This window comes from Eutrigla gurnardus (genome assembly GCF_963514095.1).
Source record: "Eutrigla gurnardus genome assembly, chromosome: 19".
Classification (NCBI taxonomy): Eukaryota; Metazoa; Chordata; class Actinopteri; order Perciformes; family Triglidae; genus Eutrigla; species Eutrigla gurnardus.
Window position 1 is genome coordinate 24,111,530 of NC_139930.1, and position 17,441 is coordinate 24,128,970.

The 17,441-nt window shown below is 44.9% G+C and overlaps 2 protein-coding genes across 5 annotated transcripts in view; one reads left to right on the plus strand and one right to left on the minus strand.

Moving 5' to 3' along the window:
* Positions 1 to 17,441, plus strand: part of pum3 (pumilio RNA-binding family member 3) — a 94,148-nt gene that overhangs the window by 72,662 nt on the left and 4,045 nt on the right. Inside the window, exons 1-9 of one of the 2 annotated variants that reach the window (XM_084035430.1) lie at positions 14,608 to 14,681; positions 15,261 to 15,328; positions 15,408 to 15,596; positions 15,709 to 15,895; positions 16,025 to 16,100; positions 16,553 to 16,646; positions 16,817 to 16,883; positions 17,011 to 17,185; positions 17,324 to 17,427. In XM_084035430.1, the coding sequence (XP_083891556.1) occupies positions 15,262 to 15,328; positions 15,408 to 15,596; positions 15,709 to 15,895; positions 16,025 to 16,100; positions 16,553 to 16,646; positions 16,817 to 16,883; positions 17,011 to 17,185; positions 17,324 to 17,427 (959 nt within the window). In that variant the 5' untranslated portion in view covers positions 14,608 to 14,681; position 15,261. Of the gene's footprint in view, positions 1 to 14,607; positions 14,682 to 15,260; positions 15,329 to 15,407; positions 15,597 to 15,708; positions 15,896 to 16,024; positions 16,101 to 16,552; positions 16,647 to 16,816; positions 16,884 to 17,010; positions 17,186 to 17,323; positions 17,428 to 17,441 lie in introns of those variants that run through there. The other variant, XM_084035431.1, reaches the window with a different exon arrangement.
* cfap44 (cilia and flagella associated protein 44) lies at positions 274 to 13,876 on the minus strand. Of its 3 annotated transcripts, XM_084034662.1 has the most exons (34): positions 13,715 to 13,876; positions 13,173 to 13,305; positions 12,876 to 13,038; positions 12,341 to 12,443; positions 12,037 to 12,253; positions 11,761 to 11,875; positions 11,242 to 11,406; positions 10,860 to 11,015; positions 10,700 to 10,747; positions 10,475 to 10,574; positions 10,252 to 10,346; positions 9,960 to 10,169; positions 9,704 to 9,814; positions 9,471 to 9,623; positions 9,043 to 9,255; positions 8,333 to 8,475; positions 7,858 to 8,137; positions 7,511 to 7,566; positions 7,114 to 7,276; positions 6,827 to 6,957; positions 6,425 to 6,633; positions 5,911 to 6,055; positions 5,657 to 5,834; positions 5,301 to 5,542; positions 4,534 to 4,768; positions 4,212 to 4,415; positions 3,671 to 3,866; positions 3,407 to 3,586; positions 2,921 to 3,051; positions 2,437 to 2,553; positions 1,713 to 1,914; positions 1,440 to 1,600; positions 1,106 to 1,240; positions 274 to 749 (listed from the first exon to the last, which is right to left on the minus strand). In XM_084034662.1, the coding sequence occupies exons 1-34, from the start codon at positions 13,788 to 13,790 to the stop codon at positions 405 to 407; spliced, it is 5,511 nt and encodes a 1,836-aa protein (XP_083890788.1). In that variant the 5' UTR covers positions 13,791 to 13,876; the 3' UTR covers positions 274 to 404. The 3 variants fall into 3 exon arrangements, with proteins under 3 accessions (XP_083890788.1, XP_083890789.1, XP_083890790.1); XM_084034663.1 differs by lacking the exon at positions 274 to 749 and having other exon boundaries at positions 1,114 to 1,240; positions 1,426 to 1,600; XM_084034664.1 differs by lacking the exons at positions 274 to 749; positions 1,106 to 1,240; positions 1,440 to 1,600; positions 1,713 to 1,914 and having other exon boundaries at positions 2,446 to 2,553; positions 2,842 to 3,051.

The following is a 17,441-nucleotide window of genomic DNA, read 5'->3' on the forward strand; positions in this document are numbered from 1 at the left end:
AGCTGCAGTCACCAGACATGCTGCCTGTTGTCGGTGTCCTTGTTGGCTTTTCTCTGTGACAGAAACCGTGTGTTTACGCCTGACTTTTAACTAAAAACAAGAGAAGAGGTCACATCAGTCTGCCTTTAGCATCCATTTGTTGACTGTTTCTTCAACCCTGAAACATGCTAACTAGATCAACGTTGCTTAGCTGAGGAGGAGAGGGACAGTCGGGGGTCAATAATGTCAACAGGTGTCACAGTTCAAAGAGTAGCTTTCATTAGAGACAAATCAAATCGTTTAAGGCTTAGAATTATGAACAAACACAGCAGTTGATAAACTGAGGTATTATTTAATCTGAAGAATAACAATCATTAATGAGAAGATTTCTCTCACTCACAGTGACTGTGGACATTTTGCCGTCCTCAGTTATCTCCCCGTCTCCCATGTCTGCTGGGTGCATTTTGATGCCCTGGTGCTTGGTTGAGGATGCGGCCTGTGGGGGTGTGCAAGGGGCTGAGTGGGGGCAGGACGTTGCCTTCTTTACGGGACGGTAGGCGGGTTGCGGTGCTACCTGTGGGGGTGAGTAAGGGGGCAAGCGGTGGCTGCGGGGCCTGGCAGGGGGGCAGGATGTGGCCCCCTTTATAGGACAAGAGGCTGATCTCTCTCTTGAGGGCCTCAGCCTGCTGTGACTGGGTCTTCACCACCCACTGGAGCCTTCGAATCTCCTCTTGGTCCACACGACTCCTATAATCCTGGTACTGTCTGCCCTGGATACACGCAAACAGATATTCAAAAACATGCAGAGTACAGCTGGACAGACAACTCACACATATACGTTCATACACCTCATGATGCTGTGTTTTGTATTTATTTTTTGTGGTTGTATTTGTGGATGTTATTTTCTTTTTGATATATTTTTATTTTAAAAAAGCCTCCTGTGGAAAGGTGTTGTAAATCAACACTAAGCATATTGCATCCATTGCTCATGCTACTGAGATGTCCATATCAAATAAAATAACTAACAAAGGTCAGTGAAAGGGAAGTTTAATACTACCATATTAACATTGCGGAGCTCAGATTTGATCAATATTTATATAAAATTAACTTAAAACACAGAAATTACCATTTTCTTCTGCCTGTCTTTGAGTTTATCCTCCAGTTCCTTTTTCTGACCCAAAAGATTTGTCATGGAGAGAAGAAGCTTGGTGTTATCCCTGGTTACCTCCATCAGAGCCTGATGGGCCTCTTCTACCTTCACCTGAATATCACACACACACACACACACACACACACACACACACACACACACACACACACACACACACATCCAGAAACTGATCAATAAACATACTCAAAAAAAGTTTTTAAAAGGATATGAAAATGAAAAGCTTTAAGTTGAAAGAACAGAACAAAAAAGATATGACATTCGCCAAACACACACACACAGATCAGCGTACATCCCACTGTTTGATTTCCTTGGCATATGCAGCTTCTCGGAGGATTTTTTCCTGCTTGAGCTCCTCCAGCATCCTGTTCCCTGACAGCATCTGGAGTGCCTCGAGATCCACCAGCCTCCCAAACTTTGACATCATCAGCTGGTTGCACTTCTTCTCCAGCCCTACACCAACACACATACACGGCATGGCATCTGAATTTCTGAAACCTAACACCATCGGACATTTCATGTTCAACCAGGTCCAGGCCCAGGTGTTGGTGTGTGTCGATCTCACCCTGGATGTTAAGGTCCATGTCCTTGTGGTCATGGATGAGCCTGACGTGCTGTTTGCGTGCCTCACAGTACAGATCTCTCTGTTGGCTCTTCTCCACCTGCAGCTGCTTGACGCGCTCCTGCAGCCTGTCCAGCTCCGTCATGTCCAGCACCAACGCTTGACTCAGGTCTGACGGCACAGAGCCGTTAGAGAGGAACTTAATCTGGCAGACGAATGGAGATGGTGGAAAGAAAAGTATGGCAGGCGATGATGATATATGGATATGTTAAACTGGGCAAATCATTCTAAATTTCAGCTAATGGAAAAAATATATTTCTTGTATATATTTAATAATGGCAGGATTGTACCAGATCCGGCTTGGTTATTGGCCATGAAACAGAATAAACCACTGCTCTGGTCTCTGGCCAGGTTTGCCATGTCTGCCTAATATAAGCAGGGTTTGCTCTGCTATGCTTGAAAATAAAGGTGGTATGGTTGCAGGTTAGCATTGTCTTTAAACTGTCCATGATTTCTATTGGCTTGTTTATATTTGGTAAAATAAATATTAAATAATATATGAATATTGCCTTATTTCAAGTTGAGCTTTTACTTGGCCGTGCTGCACTGATGACCTCCTTCAAGGTTACCAAACAGTTTGCTAACAAATATGATGACTAGAACGTTTATGTGTTCTTCACTCAGTTGTTTTTTCACCAGTGAAGCTCCACACTTTTAGGATGTTTACCTGGTGTAGTCTTAGAGGAACTACCACATGTAGCTCGTTCATTTTCTCATGCTTCTCCCTGTAGACCTGCTCCAGGTCGTCCTCCGCTGCCTTCAATCTGGTCTTCACCACGTTATCCTATAGAGCCGAGCACACAAAATACACAAAACGCAACTTGGCATCTGTTAGTCAATTAAGGTTCTTAGATTCTCCCTTCACACATTCAAACAAATCCATTGATGGGCATCAAAAAACTCTCAAAAGCTGGGCAAGACATTAACTCCACTGTGCATCAAAATTGGCTGCATGAACTTGTTTTGATTGTCGGGTATTTTGCATTGATTTTTGTGTGGTTATATGTTCTCAAAAATGAATATGTTATGTGTACATTTTTTTAATGTTAACACAAATGATTATAAAACCCACCAGGATTTGAGTAACAAAAATAGCATGTGGTGACATAAACATGCAGGTGAGACGGGGGACAGAAAGAAGGGAGTATGACCTTCTTGACGAGGGAGTTGAACTCCTTCTTCAGAGCTTTAGCCCTCTTCTTCTCCTCTGCCAGTAGTTCCTCCAGGTCCAGCCGGCGCTCACGCAGCTGCAGTGTGTTCTCAAACAACTTTGGCTCACAGCCTGAGACACACACGCGCACACGCACACACACACACACACACACACACACACACACACACACACACACACACACACACACACACACACACACACACACACACAGGTGTTAGCAAATTGAAAGGGTAATGGCTATCATGAAAGGACATTTAAAAACAGCATAGCTTCGTTAAATTGTAAAGTAACAGCAGTTCTTTTTAGTTTCTGTAACTGTAGCATGAAAGCATGGTGATATTAGCTGCTAAATGCCATTTTTGTGCCTGCCAACATCTATTTTGTCCCACCACTGTTTCTTCTCAACGGCTTAGTGGCATAGCTCCCTTTTTAAATATGTTTTTTTTTCCAGCACAAAACTCACCTGGAGGGCAAACACTGTCATCCAAACTAGCTCCTCCCTCCTCTGTGCCGCTATCAGAATCATCATCGTCATCATCGTCTTCATGGACTTCATCATCATCATCCTCACCATCACCATCATCACTCCCATCGTCTTGAGCAGAGACTTTACCACTGTTATCATCACTGTCTTCCTCTTCTTCTGCAAACAACGAGTGCACATTGATACAAACACACACATGCAGTCACTACATAAGCATTGCACATTTGTGTTACTTCCTCTCACCGTTTTTTTCCATCTGCTCCTTCTTCTTAACACGTTTGATCTTTTTCTTGAAGACTTTGGTCAGAAACTCTTCCAACTTGTTATCTTTGCCCAGTGAGGCCTGGAAGGCCGAAATCAGAGCCTTTTCTCTCTTCTGCAGGTTGGCGATGTCCCTCTGCTTCAGGTCGAGGCGTTCGCTACACTCCTCCAGCTTAGACTGTGAGGAGAGAGAGGAGTCAGATGGAAGCATTAAGTCCATGAGAATCTATTAATGGTTATCTGAGGAAGATAATCATGGACCTCCATCATTCTGGCAGCGCTCAGCACCCCTACAAACAAGTCTGTTCTCAGGTCTGTATATCAGGTTTAAAATGACTCGACTACCACTGTCATTTCTAAAGGTTGGTTTTCATTCTGCACAGAATTGAACCGAAAACAAAAGCTAAAGCTAAACTATGGTATTATGAGAGAATGTTCAGCAATATTTATATTAAATGGATTACCAAAGGACCTCAAATGATAAGATAATTCCCATGAACACACAGGTACATAAACCTTTTACCACTGCAATGCTGCTCTCCTCCTCAAGGCTTCCGTTGTGCTCCTGCAGACTCTCCTCCCTCCCCTCGAACTCCTTGAAGAGCAGCAGCTCCTGGTAGAGTGTCAGCTGACGGAGGTCGGCCATCTTCAGCTGCCAGTCCAGATACAGTTTCTGGTGACGTAGCAGCAGTAGCTCCGCGTCAAACTGGCTCACTGAACTCTCCATCTGATTAAAAAAAGATGTTTAGGAGATTCCAGAAGATCTCTTGCTCATGATTAGACATTCAATGTGATTGGCTTTTATTTATGTATATCAAAGACTCATAATTTATTGGAAAACTGACCTGCTGCAGCAGAGAGTCCTGCTCATGCAGCAGTCTGATCTCCTCTTCCCTCCGGATCTCCTCCTCCAGCTCGCTCAGCTTGGCGCCTTCCTCTGCTGCTCTTTCTTCTTCTTCTTCTTCTTCTTTGGTTACAGTCGAAGCTGATGAAGCTTTTTCCTCTCCTTCCATCTCTTTCTCCAGCTGCTCCAGTAAACATGTAGCTCCCTCCTGCTCCTCCTGCTCCAAAGTCTGGAACCTGTTCAAATTAAAAAGTATATATATATACACCCTGGGACTGTTGTTGTGGCTTACAGATTTAAACGTGTGTTGTCTGGTTTGAAGTCTTGTGGTCATTGCATCTGAGGTTTATCTTAACTGAGGTTTAAGTTCAGTATAGATGCAGATGTGCAGATCATTCAGCTCAGATATTAATTTCTAACATAAAAAGAGCGAGCACACCAGCCATGACACCAAATTGGGCCAGGGCCATTGAGTGGGGATAGGAGGCGGGGTCAATGGCCTGCATGAATATGAGTTGATTATTGATTAAAAGGTCTGCCAGTTTGGTGCTGTATTGGAAAATTGGAAAAAAAAAAATGTACTGGTGATATTATTATATTCATTATTTGTTATGAATATTCTATGTTCATTATTTTTTTATGTAGTCACTCCTTCACATACTCATATTTGTTATTTATTTTATTCATATAATTATTTTCTCTGAAATTTTTTTTGAAAAGTCTAGACTTGATCTTGGATCAAACTCAAACCTCTCCATGCTCTTGTACCTCTGTTCCCTCAGAAGACGGTATCGCTCCAGGGTGGCGTGGCTGTACTGCAGCCTCTTCTCTGGGGTTTCCTCTGGTAGTAGCACGGGCAGGGCAGGGAGAGGGCGGTGGAAATGGGCTGCCAGACGTTGTTGGACCTTTTGGAACTGCTGAACCTGAGCCTTCAACTGAGACACCAGATGAACCTTGGAGTCCCGCAATGCCACGATCCGTCCATTCATCTCAGTCTGTTTCTTACGGATCTGGTTGGATGGAAGGAGTCATTAAATTAATCTGTGATGCATGCAACCATCATTCGTTAATCTATTGATTCATATTATGAGCCGTTCATGTTTTCTGTGTGTGTTTGTGTGTACGTTTTCCTCCAGGCCTATCAGCTCTGCTCTCTTTCTCTCAGTGTTCATCCTCAGGTGTTTCGGCACGGTGGAATCTTTGGCTGACTTCAGTTTCAAGTCTCCGATGTTCTCTTTGGCTTCGTGGATGGCCTGCACATCCTGAGGATCCTCACAGTTCTTGTTGGGCTTCTCTGTATACCTGAAAGTCCAACAAGTGGTTACAATTCTGCGCCGGCATAGCGATAGTTACGGTGTGACCCAGCCGTGACACTCACAGTTGGGCCCACTCCTGCTTCCTCTTCTCCATCTTGGCTCGAGCTTGTTCAGCTTTTTCCGCAGCCTTCCGGAGCCTCTCCACCTGCCGATTCGTCAGCTTTATCCCTGCTGGATGAGCTGGCAGGGGCTGCAGCAGCTCCTCTTCTGGAGAACACACACATGATAGGTCAAGCATGTCTTTGAAAGTATCTTCCATAACCAACATCCTCATTAATAACCTGAATCAACAGTGTACAGGGTACACTCTGGACAGGTCGCTAGACTATGACAGGGCTGACACATAGAGACAGACAACCATTCACACTCGTACTACTCACACGTACACACCTAGAGTCATCAATTAATCATAACCTGCATGTCTTTGGACTCTGGCAGGAAGCCGGAGAACCCGGAGAGAACCCACGCTGACGAGGGGACAACATGCAAACTCCACATAGAAAACCGGATTCAAACTACCCACTAACCATGCAACCCCCCACTGAATATGGCTTTGACATCTGAAAAAAACAAAACCTTCCAAAATGCTGTCTTGTGCAGGCCCGGCTCTGGGTTTTCTGCTCTCTGGGGCAGCAGCTCCACCTCCGTTAGGACAGCTAGATCTTCTCTGAAGTTGGAGCCGGGATGAAGGCTCAGCAAGTGCCGGCAGACGGTAGGTGGAGATTCTGTGATCGGTGCAGATGGCGACCACAGTGATGACGTTGGCCTCCAGAGAGTCCTTGAACCTGAAAACAAACAGGAAGTGAGGGTTTTATCCTGAAGGGTGGTTGTCTTCACCTCCTAAAACTTTCAAAACTTCTTAAGATGCCAGTCTGGTGAAAAGGGTGGTTTAATCAATTACAATTCAATCATCATAACTGTATTTAGATTACTGATAAAGGATCTAGTTATTTGTGTATGTATGAGTGTAGTCAGTACCAGTCCTGCAGTTTGCTCAATGCTATGCTGCAGCGCTCCTCCTCCCAGCCCAACTGCTTTCTGACCTCTCTCACCCGCTGGGCCTTCATCCTCTCTGCCTGCTCACTGAAGCGCCGGTCCAGCAGCAGCTCCTACAAACAAACACACCACACCCAATGGAGCATAAATTCATTCCCTGGAGACTTCCCCAAACCAAAATGTTAATATGCCCAACCCGACATTTAGTTTGATTGTCAAAGCCAGCAGCTGCAATGGCAAACCACATGAAGTTGTGTGTGCATCTGTACCGCAGGTTTCAGGCAAATATGCTCCGGCAGACTCTGGTTGGCGTTCAGCAGCTGCTTGAATTTCTTCTGGAGCTCAGCTAGCTTCTTACGCTTCGCCACTATCTTCAGGTTGGCCTCCCGACGGAGACGGTCCTTCTCCAGCTTCTGCTTGGCCGTCTCTATGCTGGAGGAAGCCGGGGGAGTTAGGGTGGGTTGGATGAGAAAGAACTTTCAGGATTTTCACGAGTTACAGTGACACCTGAATATAGATGTCAAAATGTATAAAAAAAATAAAATACATTTTTCTATCGTACGAATAACTTTACTAAAAAGAGAAGCAGAAAGAAAGAAACGGTACAGATACACAGAAGATAAGAATAGAGGCAAAAATGTCCTTAAACAGGTTATTCACGCTCACCTGTAGGCTGCTGGATCGTCAATGTCCTGTGCTAACGCCTCATTCTCAAGACCCACCTGTTTAAATACCATGAACAAGCTTTTACTTTTTCCATTGATATTCATCTACAACAATCCATTTGGCAAACCTCCACAATCTCCATGAGCGGTTTGGTTTTGCCACCAAAACATTCTGAACTATGTCATGATCTCTATTTCAGAAAAGACTGTGACTTTAAACTACATGTGACAGTTCAGCTGGATGAAAAGGTAAAAAAAATGTAATGATAAAAAACAAAATCATCATGTCCACGAAAACAGTCCAGCCAAGCACAGACAGTCGTCATAGTTGTTGAGCTACTGACTGACCCTGGGTGAGGGAAGCTTGGCTGTCTTTCTCTGGAGGCCTTTATGTAGCTCCTCTGGAGGAAGCAGGCTGAAGGAGAAGATGTTGCCGTCATCTCCTGCCGTCAGCACAAACTGGTCATCGTGGCTACAGCCGACGTGCCGCAGGTGTCCATACTGGTTGTCATGGACACTGAGAGCCCAGTAAGCCTGCATGGAGGTGAGGCTGTGGTCGCCAGGGTGCAGAGGGTAGACCCTGATGAAGCCTGAGTGCATGCCGCAGATCAGCAACTGCCTGTCGGAGCTACAAAACACCAGCAGGGAAACTTTATACAGGTAACAGAATAGTGGTTCCAAAGGTGAAGGGAAATGAGAAGAGTTCTCTGTGGGTTCAGCACTATGGATGACAATTTAACATTACATTCAGTGGTTTGCTCTTTGAATCATTGTTGATATAATGAATATTAATAATAATCATATTGTTTTTGTTTTAACCTACCTGAAGGTGACGGAGCGAATGGGGTCATCATCTGTGCCGTGAACAGGCAGGAAGTCAAAGGGCTCATCCTGGCGCTGGTCCGGATCCTGGTCCTGCTCCTCAGAGAACTCACAGTGATACAGGAAACCTGAGTCAAAGCCTCCCTGCAGGAGAGAGAAATGATAGAAATGGATTCAATCTTTAGAGAAGAACCAACTGATAACGAATTATCATTTAATATTGGTTTTATTAAACTGCTGGTCTGGGTATGGTTTGAACTTTTTCTGGACAACTGATGATACCAATTAGGACTGAATGCTTCAGTCAGCGTCAGCAGGTGTTGAGTCAGGAGATAAAATAATGCAGTGTGTGGTGTTTGGTCTCTAATTGTTTGTCTGCTGATCCAGTCACTGCCAGTTTCTCTCATTAACATGATTTCTCTCCTCCAGCAATGCACTGTTCTGTGGCTCATGACTGGCCAGAATGACCTCGGTTTCCGTGTCCCGTTACATTGTTAAATGCCACACTTACAAACCATTAATGTTTGTGCATATTCCCAGGGTAAGGAGGATCCTTAAGTGTGTCGTTTAATTTAATGGCTCGGTTATTTGGAGGAGAGAATGCCAGAATGATTTCTTTTCCTCCCTGTCTGCTTGTATTGGGGAACAAAGAGCTGAATGTGTAAACGTGTGTGTGTGTGTGTGTGTGTGTGTGTGTGTGTGTGTGTGTACCATGGAGAGCCAGAACTGGCCAGCCTGTGAGTAGAAGCCACAGTAAAGAGGACTTGGAGTGTCGGGGATGTAGATAGGGGGCAACGCTTCCTCTTCCTCCTCCTCTTCTCCCACTGGCATCGTGTCCAGCTGTCGTGATTCTTTCAACCTCTCTTCTCTCTCCATCCTCTTCTTCTCCTTCATGGCTTGACGGCTTGCGATTTCCTCCTCTCTCTGAAATACACAAATGAAAACACCAATGGGCTAAAAGTGACATAGACATGCAGATATCCTTTTAAATAAACATTATACATACACATAAATGCTTTAATGACACACAGTGGGAAATTATAGTGTATTCCATATAAAAACATGCAGTATAATATAATACAGCCACAAATAAAAGACATATACACTTAAACCCAATCTAAAACATATAAAGCTCAGACCTTGATTCGAGATTTGATGCTCCTGAACCTGAAAGATCTGCTGGGTAGGTCAGGCAGCTGGAAGGTTTTGGTCGGCCTCTGGGCCTCTGGATCCGGACTGTGCACCTCGACCACATGACCGTTCTGACACAGGACAAGTAGCCTGCTTTCACTCTGGGTGAGGACGTAAAAGAAATGAATAATCTTCCATCACTGATATGTTTGAGTCCAGGTGGGTCGGAAAGCAGACTCACGTGGGAATGAGGCGACCACTCCATCGCCTGCACCGGCCCGGGAACGCAAACAAAGCCGATGGGGTTGTATTTTTCCCCGACAGTGAAGAAGAACACAGTGCTGTCGGAGCTCTGAGCAGGAGGGTGGAGGTGAGGTCAGAAAGGTGAGACAATGAGCAATAATACTCAAAAGATTGGTTTTCAGGTATTTCTTCAAAGCTTTGAAGTCTATTTCAAAATACCCTTTTTTCAGAATCAGATCAAAACAACCTCTTACCCCCGTGGCTAAGATCTCTCCGTTTCGCTCATATGCAACAGCAGTTACAGGGGCATTATGGGGTTTGAAGGCCTGTTTTAGACGCAGCTTGGCGTCTCCTTTGGGGCTGCACTCAATGACCACATGAAGCCCTTGAGGGTCGTACAGCTCCAGTAACCGGACCACCCCATCCTCAAAGCCCGTCACCAGTAGACTTCCACTCTGGTTCACCTAAAGACAAAACAGGCTGTCTGTCGTCCTTTTTTGGTCATTACACATCATACATGATACATTTTCAACTCAGCTCCCTTACCAAAGGTGGAGCCCAGCTGAGGACAGTTCCACCCTGATTGAAGCGGCTGGTGGTCAATTCTCTTTTGGCCAGGAAGTCGAAAACTTTGACTGAGCCTGGAGAGCAGGGACAGATGCAGAAAGAATACCTGTTACAGTGTGTGTGTGTGTGTGTGTGTGTGTGTCCATGTCTTTGCAAACATGTATTGTGCATACGTGCAGGTATGGACATGTGTGGCGCTCACGGTCTAGAGCAGTGGTGGCCATCAGGTGTGATTTCCGAGAGACGTCCAGGCCCTGGATCGGCCCAGCGTGGAAGGAAAACAGGCACTCGGGATCAGGAGTCTGCACACACGGACGATACAACAATACAACTGTTATTTCACTGGGAATGGACACCTCTGATTACTTTGTGATCCGGTTTGGGGAGTAACGCAATGCATGGAACTGTGTCAGTGTAGGAAACTCACCGTGTAGGTGAATGAAAGATCTAGTTTCCAGATGGCTCCGCTGGAATCCTACAAGACCACATAGCTGAGAGGTCAGGTTTGGACTTTTTGATCAAGGTACAGCTAGATCATGTAATACCAGTGGTTTGAAATGATGACCTTTGACCTTTCGTCCTCTGACCTGCGCAAAACAGATGAAGGAGTCAGGCAGGGAGCTCCTCACCACGGAGGAGAGGCAGACGTTGTGTCCGACCATCATCTCATTCATGGGCTCCAGCTCAAACCTGCTGCTGCTGTCGTTAATGTCGGCAGTGTCAATGCTCTCAAAGTCCCAGCCCTGCAGGGGGCAGAGGGGGGGTTAGGTTCTGGACCACAGAGCTCTGTGTCACTACATGTCAAAATAAAACGCCAATGTTTTAGGGATGAGTGCTGCTGCATTCGGAAGATATGTAGTTCTGTTCTGACCAAACAGTTACAAGTGTTAGTTGTTCATTTTTAGCAGACAAACCTGACTCTCTCTAAAAGTGAAGGATTTGGAGGTCGCGTTAATTCAAGGATCTTACCCGGATCGCTCCATCAGAGCCAATCGTCATCAACTGTCCATCTTCTAGGGCAAATGGCTGGACCATCCCAGCGTGGCATTTCCCACCCCCCTTACGGCAAATCTCCACCTTGATGGCATTCCCATCCCACAGCAACATGTTGCCCCAGTCTGAGCCAGACACCACCTAACAGGAGGAGACGAAGGCCAATGAGGGTCACCAGTAATTGGCTTTTTGAAACCAAAATAGTTTTGTGATTTAAAGTTTGACCTGGCAAACAGCAGTTGATAAAAACAATCTCACCACAAAGGAAACAACTTTCTTTTTTTTATCAATAAATAAAAAAGCTCCAAAAGAGCTCCTGGGTGAGTTTGATCTGTAATCTTGCTTAAAGTAACGTTGTTGCCATGAATGCTGTCACAATCATTATTCAGTAAAACGTGTCAAATTTTGTGAGATCAGTCATTGTGATTGTAAACTCTAAGTTCTATACATTTCCTAACCCCCTGTCCAACGCTGTCAGAAGAACAGACTACAGACCTTTCCATCAGGAAGTTCCACGTAGCCCTCAATATCAGTTGCTGCAGTTTTCCCAAAATGTCCCATAAGCCCTTGCAATTTAAGACCTGTGAATGTGCTGGCCATTTTCCAGAACCTGATAGAGAGGAGGAGGAACGGTACAGTCACCTTATTTTAAAAAGAACAGATTTCATATCAATGTTAGGGAATGATTCAACTTCTGACGTCTGAAGTCATTTCCATAGCAGTGCTTTAACAGGGTGACAGGGTTTAAGGAGGATACGGTATGTCCCTTACTTGATGTGTCCAGATCCTGACGACGTGAGCAGACCCGGGTTGTATGGGGAGAAGCTGACTCGGTAGACCTCCTGAGAAACGGCCTTGCAGCTCAGCATCACCTCCTCCCGCCTCCAATCCCACAATGTCAGCATGTAGTCAGGTGCGCTCCCCACACTGGCCAGCAGGCTCCCGTCACGGTTAAAATCCACAAAACTGTATGCCAGCTCTGTACCACCTGCAAACATAAAGGTTAGGAGATGATAATCAATAAAACATCACATTTGAAACAAAGTATAACTTGATACAACTTGGTCCTATTTACCTCTGAGGATGCAGAACGGTCGTAACGAGGGATATTCATACACTATGATGTTTGGCTGGTTTCCCTTCTCTGCTACAACAAAGTACTCCTTGCTAGGGTGCGTCTTGACATGCACACACAAACACACACACACAAACACACACATATACACACAAACACACACACACACATACAGAAATGACTTTGCAAAAACCTTTGACTCTTATATGTTGACAAAATCAAGAAGAATTTCAAACTTCAACCAATAAAGTTGTATGTTGTGGAGATGTTCTGAAACTTGAACAGTAATGTTTCACAGTGATGTCTGTGTACATTTTTGTCAGAGTTATACATGAATGTCTGGTAATGCAGATTATTCAAGTCACTCTGCACTTAAACCAACGGCTAAAATAAAGCAAGCCAAAGTATAAATCTGTAAACTACTCAAGTGATTTCAAAGCTGCACTTGAGTAAACATGTCTGCGTGTTTCTGCATCTCATGACTGTTTCCTACTACTCTTCAGGTGCACTACATGTGGTTTGGCAGTGTTCGTACCGTGATGGAGCCGATCCCTCCTCCACTGCAGGAGCGGAGGTATCTCTGCTCCCCGGTGTGGACGTCCAGCAGGACGAGCAGGTTGCCTGCTATAAAGATCAGGGTTCTGTCATCCAGCAGCTGCAGGTTCCCCCTGCGCCCACTGTCATAGCCAAAGGAGTGACTGAATGTAGGACGGGTTAGAGATCAATATCAGATTCACTGCTGCTTCACCTTCCTTCGTCCTGTACCAAGTTCTCTCATCACACTTATGTGCACAGAACGCTGTAGGAGATGTGGTTTTTTAAAGGAGGATACCAGAGGTGCAGGAGGTTCTCAGGGATTTCAGAGCCGGGTGTGATGGACGGTTTGGAGTGAAGTTCCTCATACTTGTAGTTCATCTCTGCAGGGGGTGGTTTCTCTGGTCCCCTTTCAGGCTCCTGCTGCATCACTAGCGTTCATTGTGAGGGAGAACATCTGAGGTCAAACTCAACACTCATAGTATGCAGAACAACATCTGGAGGTGGCTTTCACTGTTCCCGTCGAGTTTCATATTTAAAGTAATTATTGTTTTATTATGTTTTGACACTGTTGATGTCAGACATTCCCAACTGGGCGTTTCAGGAAGAGAGTTTTCAGCTGGGAAAACGCTTTGGAAGCGCAGCGTTTTGTCAGTTGCGACGCTTCGGTTACGTCTGGTTGCTATGATACGGAATTTCCGCGGAAGTAAAAAGAATGAAGAATATAAGCTGCTGGCGGTTGTGGCTGTATATTGTAAATAAGCGGCGCTCCAATTGAAAATATTTGTAAAAACTGGCCTGACGAAATAAAAACCCGCTTTTGTTGAGACCTAACGTTACCTTCAACGTTCTCCCGCTCCGCCATCTCTGCCCGCTCCGCCTCTTCACCAACAGAAAGAGGGTTTTCTTCCGACATTTCCGTTCTTAACGTTAAATCATCTTCTCCAACTTGACCAGTGGAAAAAAACGTTAAATACAGCGTTGACAACTAGCTACTGTTAGTTTCCCGTCATTCCGCATCAAACTAACACTTTTTACGTTAACTTTGTGTAGTCCGTTTAGTTTGGAGGCGTTGCCAGGCAACAAGAAAAGTCCCTCATCCGCAAAGCCTGGTTGTTAATGTAGTTCTTAACCTTTTTTGGGCTTAAAACGGCAATTAGAGCAAGAAGAGTAGTAGGCTACGGCTCATGAGTCTCACATATCGTAAAAGTTCACGTTCCACTTCTTTTCTGCGATTATAAGAATAGTTGTAGAGTTAGAGCGGAAAGCAGTCTTTCATTATAGGGAAACATCAACATGGACTGTGTGATGAATGTCAAGAACCCAGACAGTTCCTCATGCTCTGATTTATTGTAGGAAATACAGCAGTGAAAGGAAGGAGCTACTGGAGAAAATGAGAGAGTTGGGACTAAAGGCATATTAAACTTGGGATCAAGTTTAATATGCCTTTAGTCACATCAGACCACACTGGTCTGATGTGACTAAAGGCATATTAAACTTGAGATCAAGTGGGAGGGGAAGGTGGTGTTTGTTAAAAGATTTATCAGACACTGGTCTGATGGAAAGAATTTGAGGGTATGGCGTCATTAACCTGAAGGTGGCAGCAATGCAACACATTGGATGCCGGCTGCCAAAACAATCCACAGAAGAAGAAGAAGAAGAAGAGCGGAAAGCAGGTGTCGTTGCTGCAACAACCTACGTTTCGCGACAGCGAGGGTTTCGTTTGATTGGACGATTTTTTGCCGTAAACCGTCGCTGAATACAGAACGCATGGGACTGAGCTGAGCCGTCGTGTAACGTCTGTAACGTAAGTTACACCCGTAAATATGTCTTATACGTCTTTAATGTCTGCGTTAACGGTGGTGTTATCTAATATTTGTTGAAATAGATCCTGTATTTATGCTTTAGGCTGGGTTATATAGATATAAGTTAAACGGTATCAAAGTGAAAACTCAGTACAAAACGAAGCGACGCTAACGTAGTACCAACTAAAGAAAGAACACGCTTCCAGTGAGTCATTAAAAACAGTTTATTCGAAGTGTTCACTCGTTCTTCGGTCATTTCTTGTTGTGACTCTTCAACATCTTAACTCGTAAGAACTTCGTCATGTTTGCCATTAAAACGTCACTAAGTAGGCTAACTCTTCAAAGCAGCTAACAGATAAATGCTCCGGATACTTACTTAGCTGATATCAGAATTACGTGTATGTGACGTTACGTTTACAGCCCTCTTGCAGAAGTAGAACATTCTGATCCTTGATGTACGACGTGTTTACTTTCTGCAGACCCCTTCAGTTTAGATGGACTGGCTGCTCAGTAACTAAATCAGAAATATGTGTGGCTTTAGTATTTGATTTGTTCTTTCTCCACTTCTCTCTTCATGTTAGGATGGAGGCGAAATCCAAAAAAAGCTTTTCTCCTAAAGGTGAAAAGAAGCTTACGCAGAAAGGAAAAGGTAAGCTGCAGTTAACATGAACCAGCAACCGCGTCCACTTTCAACCAGGTTTATCACCAGCATGTCTGTCTCTGTTCAGACTCCATGGGGACCAAACTTGGTGGAAAACGACCATACAAACCGTACAACAAGACAGAGAGGCAGGGCAGACCGGGGAAGGGCGGAGATGGCGGCATGAAAGAACACAAATTCCCTTTCTCCAAAGCTGGACCGGGGCCGCAGAAGAGGAAAATGGGATTTAAAGGAAAAAATAAAGAAGAGGGTGAAGGTGAGTTATGTTATGTTTCACTCACACTTCCTACTGGTGCACATCACTACACAATACGCTCAAAATAACAGTAACAAATTCAGCATGAAATACTGTGTGTGTGGACGATTAGGTCCGGTGGCTAAGAGGGCGAAGAAAGGTGGGTTTGATCCAAAGACGAAGGAGCTGACGGAGGAGGAGCTCAAGAAGAACAGGCAGCAGAGGAAGAAGGATCTGAAGAAGAGCAGACAGGAAGCGGAGAGGAAGGACATGTTCCAGATCATCTGTCAGTGCAAACAAGTGTGGGGAGATCTAAGGAGGTACACACACGCTGTAGTGATTTATTCAGTTTCACATGTTTGTAACCCTTCTAAACACACACGGTTGTGATGTAACGGGAAGGCCAAACTGCTCGCTGACAGATGATGGTGGTGTTTGTGTGTCGACAGGAAGAAGTGCGACGACGACTTGAAGAAAAAACTGATGAAGGACCTTCATGACCTGATCCGCGGGAAGATAAAACAGGCGAGTCTCACTCTGGCTTTTCATCGGTTTACTGCAGATTCCTTATTTTGTTTGTGTTCCCTCAGGACTCAGAAACAACAGAATTCCTCAGAAACAATGTCTGGTCAGCATATTTGACTGTGTGGGACATTACTGTCTTCACATCTTCTATGGAAGCACTGTGTCTATTCGACTTCAAGCTACCATTCAGCCAGTGGCCATGGTCACACCAATATAAAGGTTTTTTAAAACGTTTTACCTAAAGTAGGATAATCCTGGTTTATTACAACTTGGGTCCTATTTTTGTTGGTTCATCAATCAGTTATTCTAACATTGGACTCACCGAGTTAATAGCTGAGCACACAGAGACAAAGAGAAGTCTAGGGTCAAGGAACACAAGCAGTCAGGCGAGAGGAACCACACATTGTTGTGATGTGGTGAAGACTTTGTGATTTGTGCTCTCCTTCTTCCAGATGGCGTTTGCTCACGACTCGGTGCGAGTGCTGCAGTGTTTCATCCAGTTCGGCAGCCACGAACAGAGACGGGAAGTGTTTGAGGAGCTGAAAGGTGATTTTATAGTGATATCAAGTTGGGCTCTGAACATGTGTAGCAGGCAAATGCTAACATGACATTTTAATGCTAACATTACGTTTTTATACTCACTGTGTAGCCCAGCTGTACGAGCAGAGCAGCTAATTAACACGCATTAACTGTGAGTGCTTTGTTGTCTCCCACAGATGACATCATCGATTTGTGTAAGTCGCAGTACGGCAAACACGTGGTGAAAAAGCTGCTGATGTACGGGTGAGTCAGCTCAGATCGGTTCCTCCAGCTTAGACATATTTAAGTCAGATTTCAGTCCGGTCCAGTGAAAAGACGACCGATGACAGGGATGTAAAATTGGTTGTGTGTGTGCGTTTTCCTCTCACAGGAACAAGGAGGTGGTGGCAGCTGTGATGCTAGCATTTAAAGGTAAGGTGCGCCCGATGCTTCGCCACGCCGCCGCCTCGTCCATCATCGAGTACGCCTACAACGACAAAGCCGTGCTCACACAGAGACTCATGCTCACTGAGGGGCTGTACGGGAACACCTTCACTGTCTGCAAGGTACACACACACACAATACGTTCTTATTCACCATGATAACTGACTATGTTGATGGTGTCCTGATGCCTCCGTATTGGAATAACTATGCATATTTGTGTGTAATATCTGCTGTGACCCTTTCTCTGCTTGTGGGTCCAGTCGACTGTGTGCAACACCATCGAGAAAGTTGCAGAAGGGAACCCGGACAAGCTGAACAACATCATCGACGAGATGAAGCAGATTCTCACGCCCATGGCTCAGAAGTAAGACGAGACAA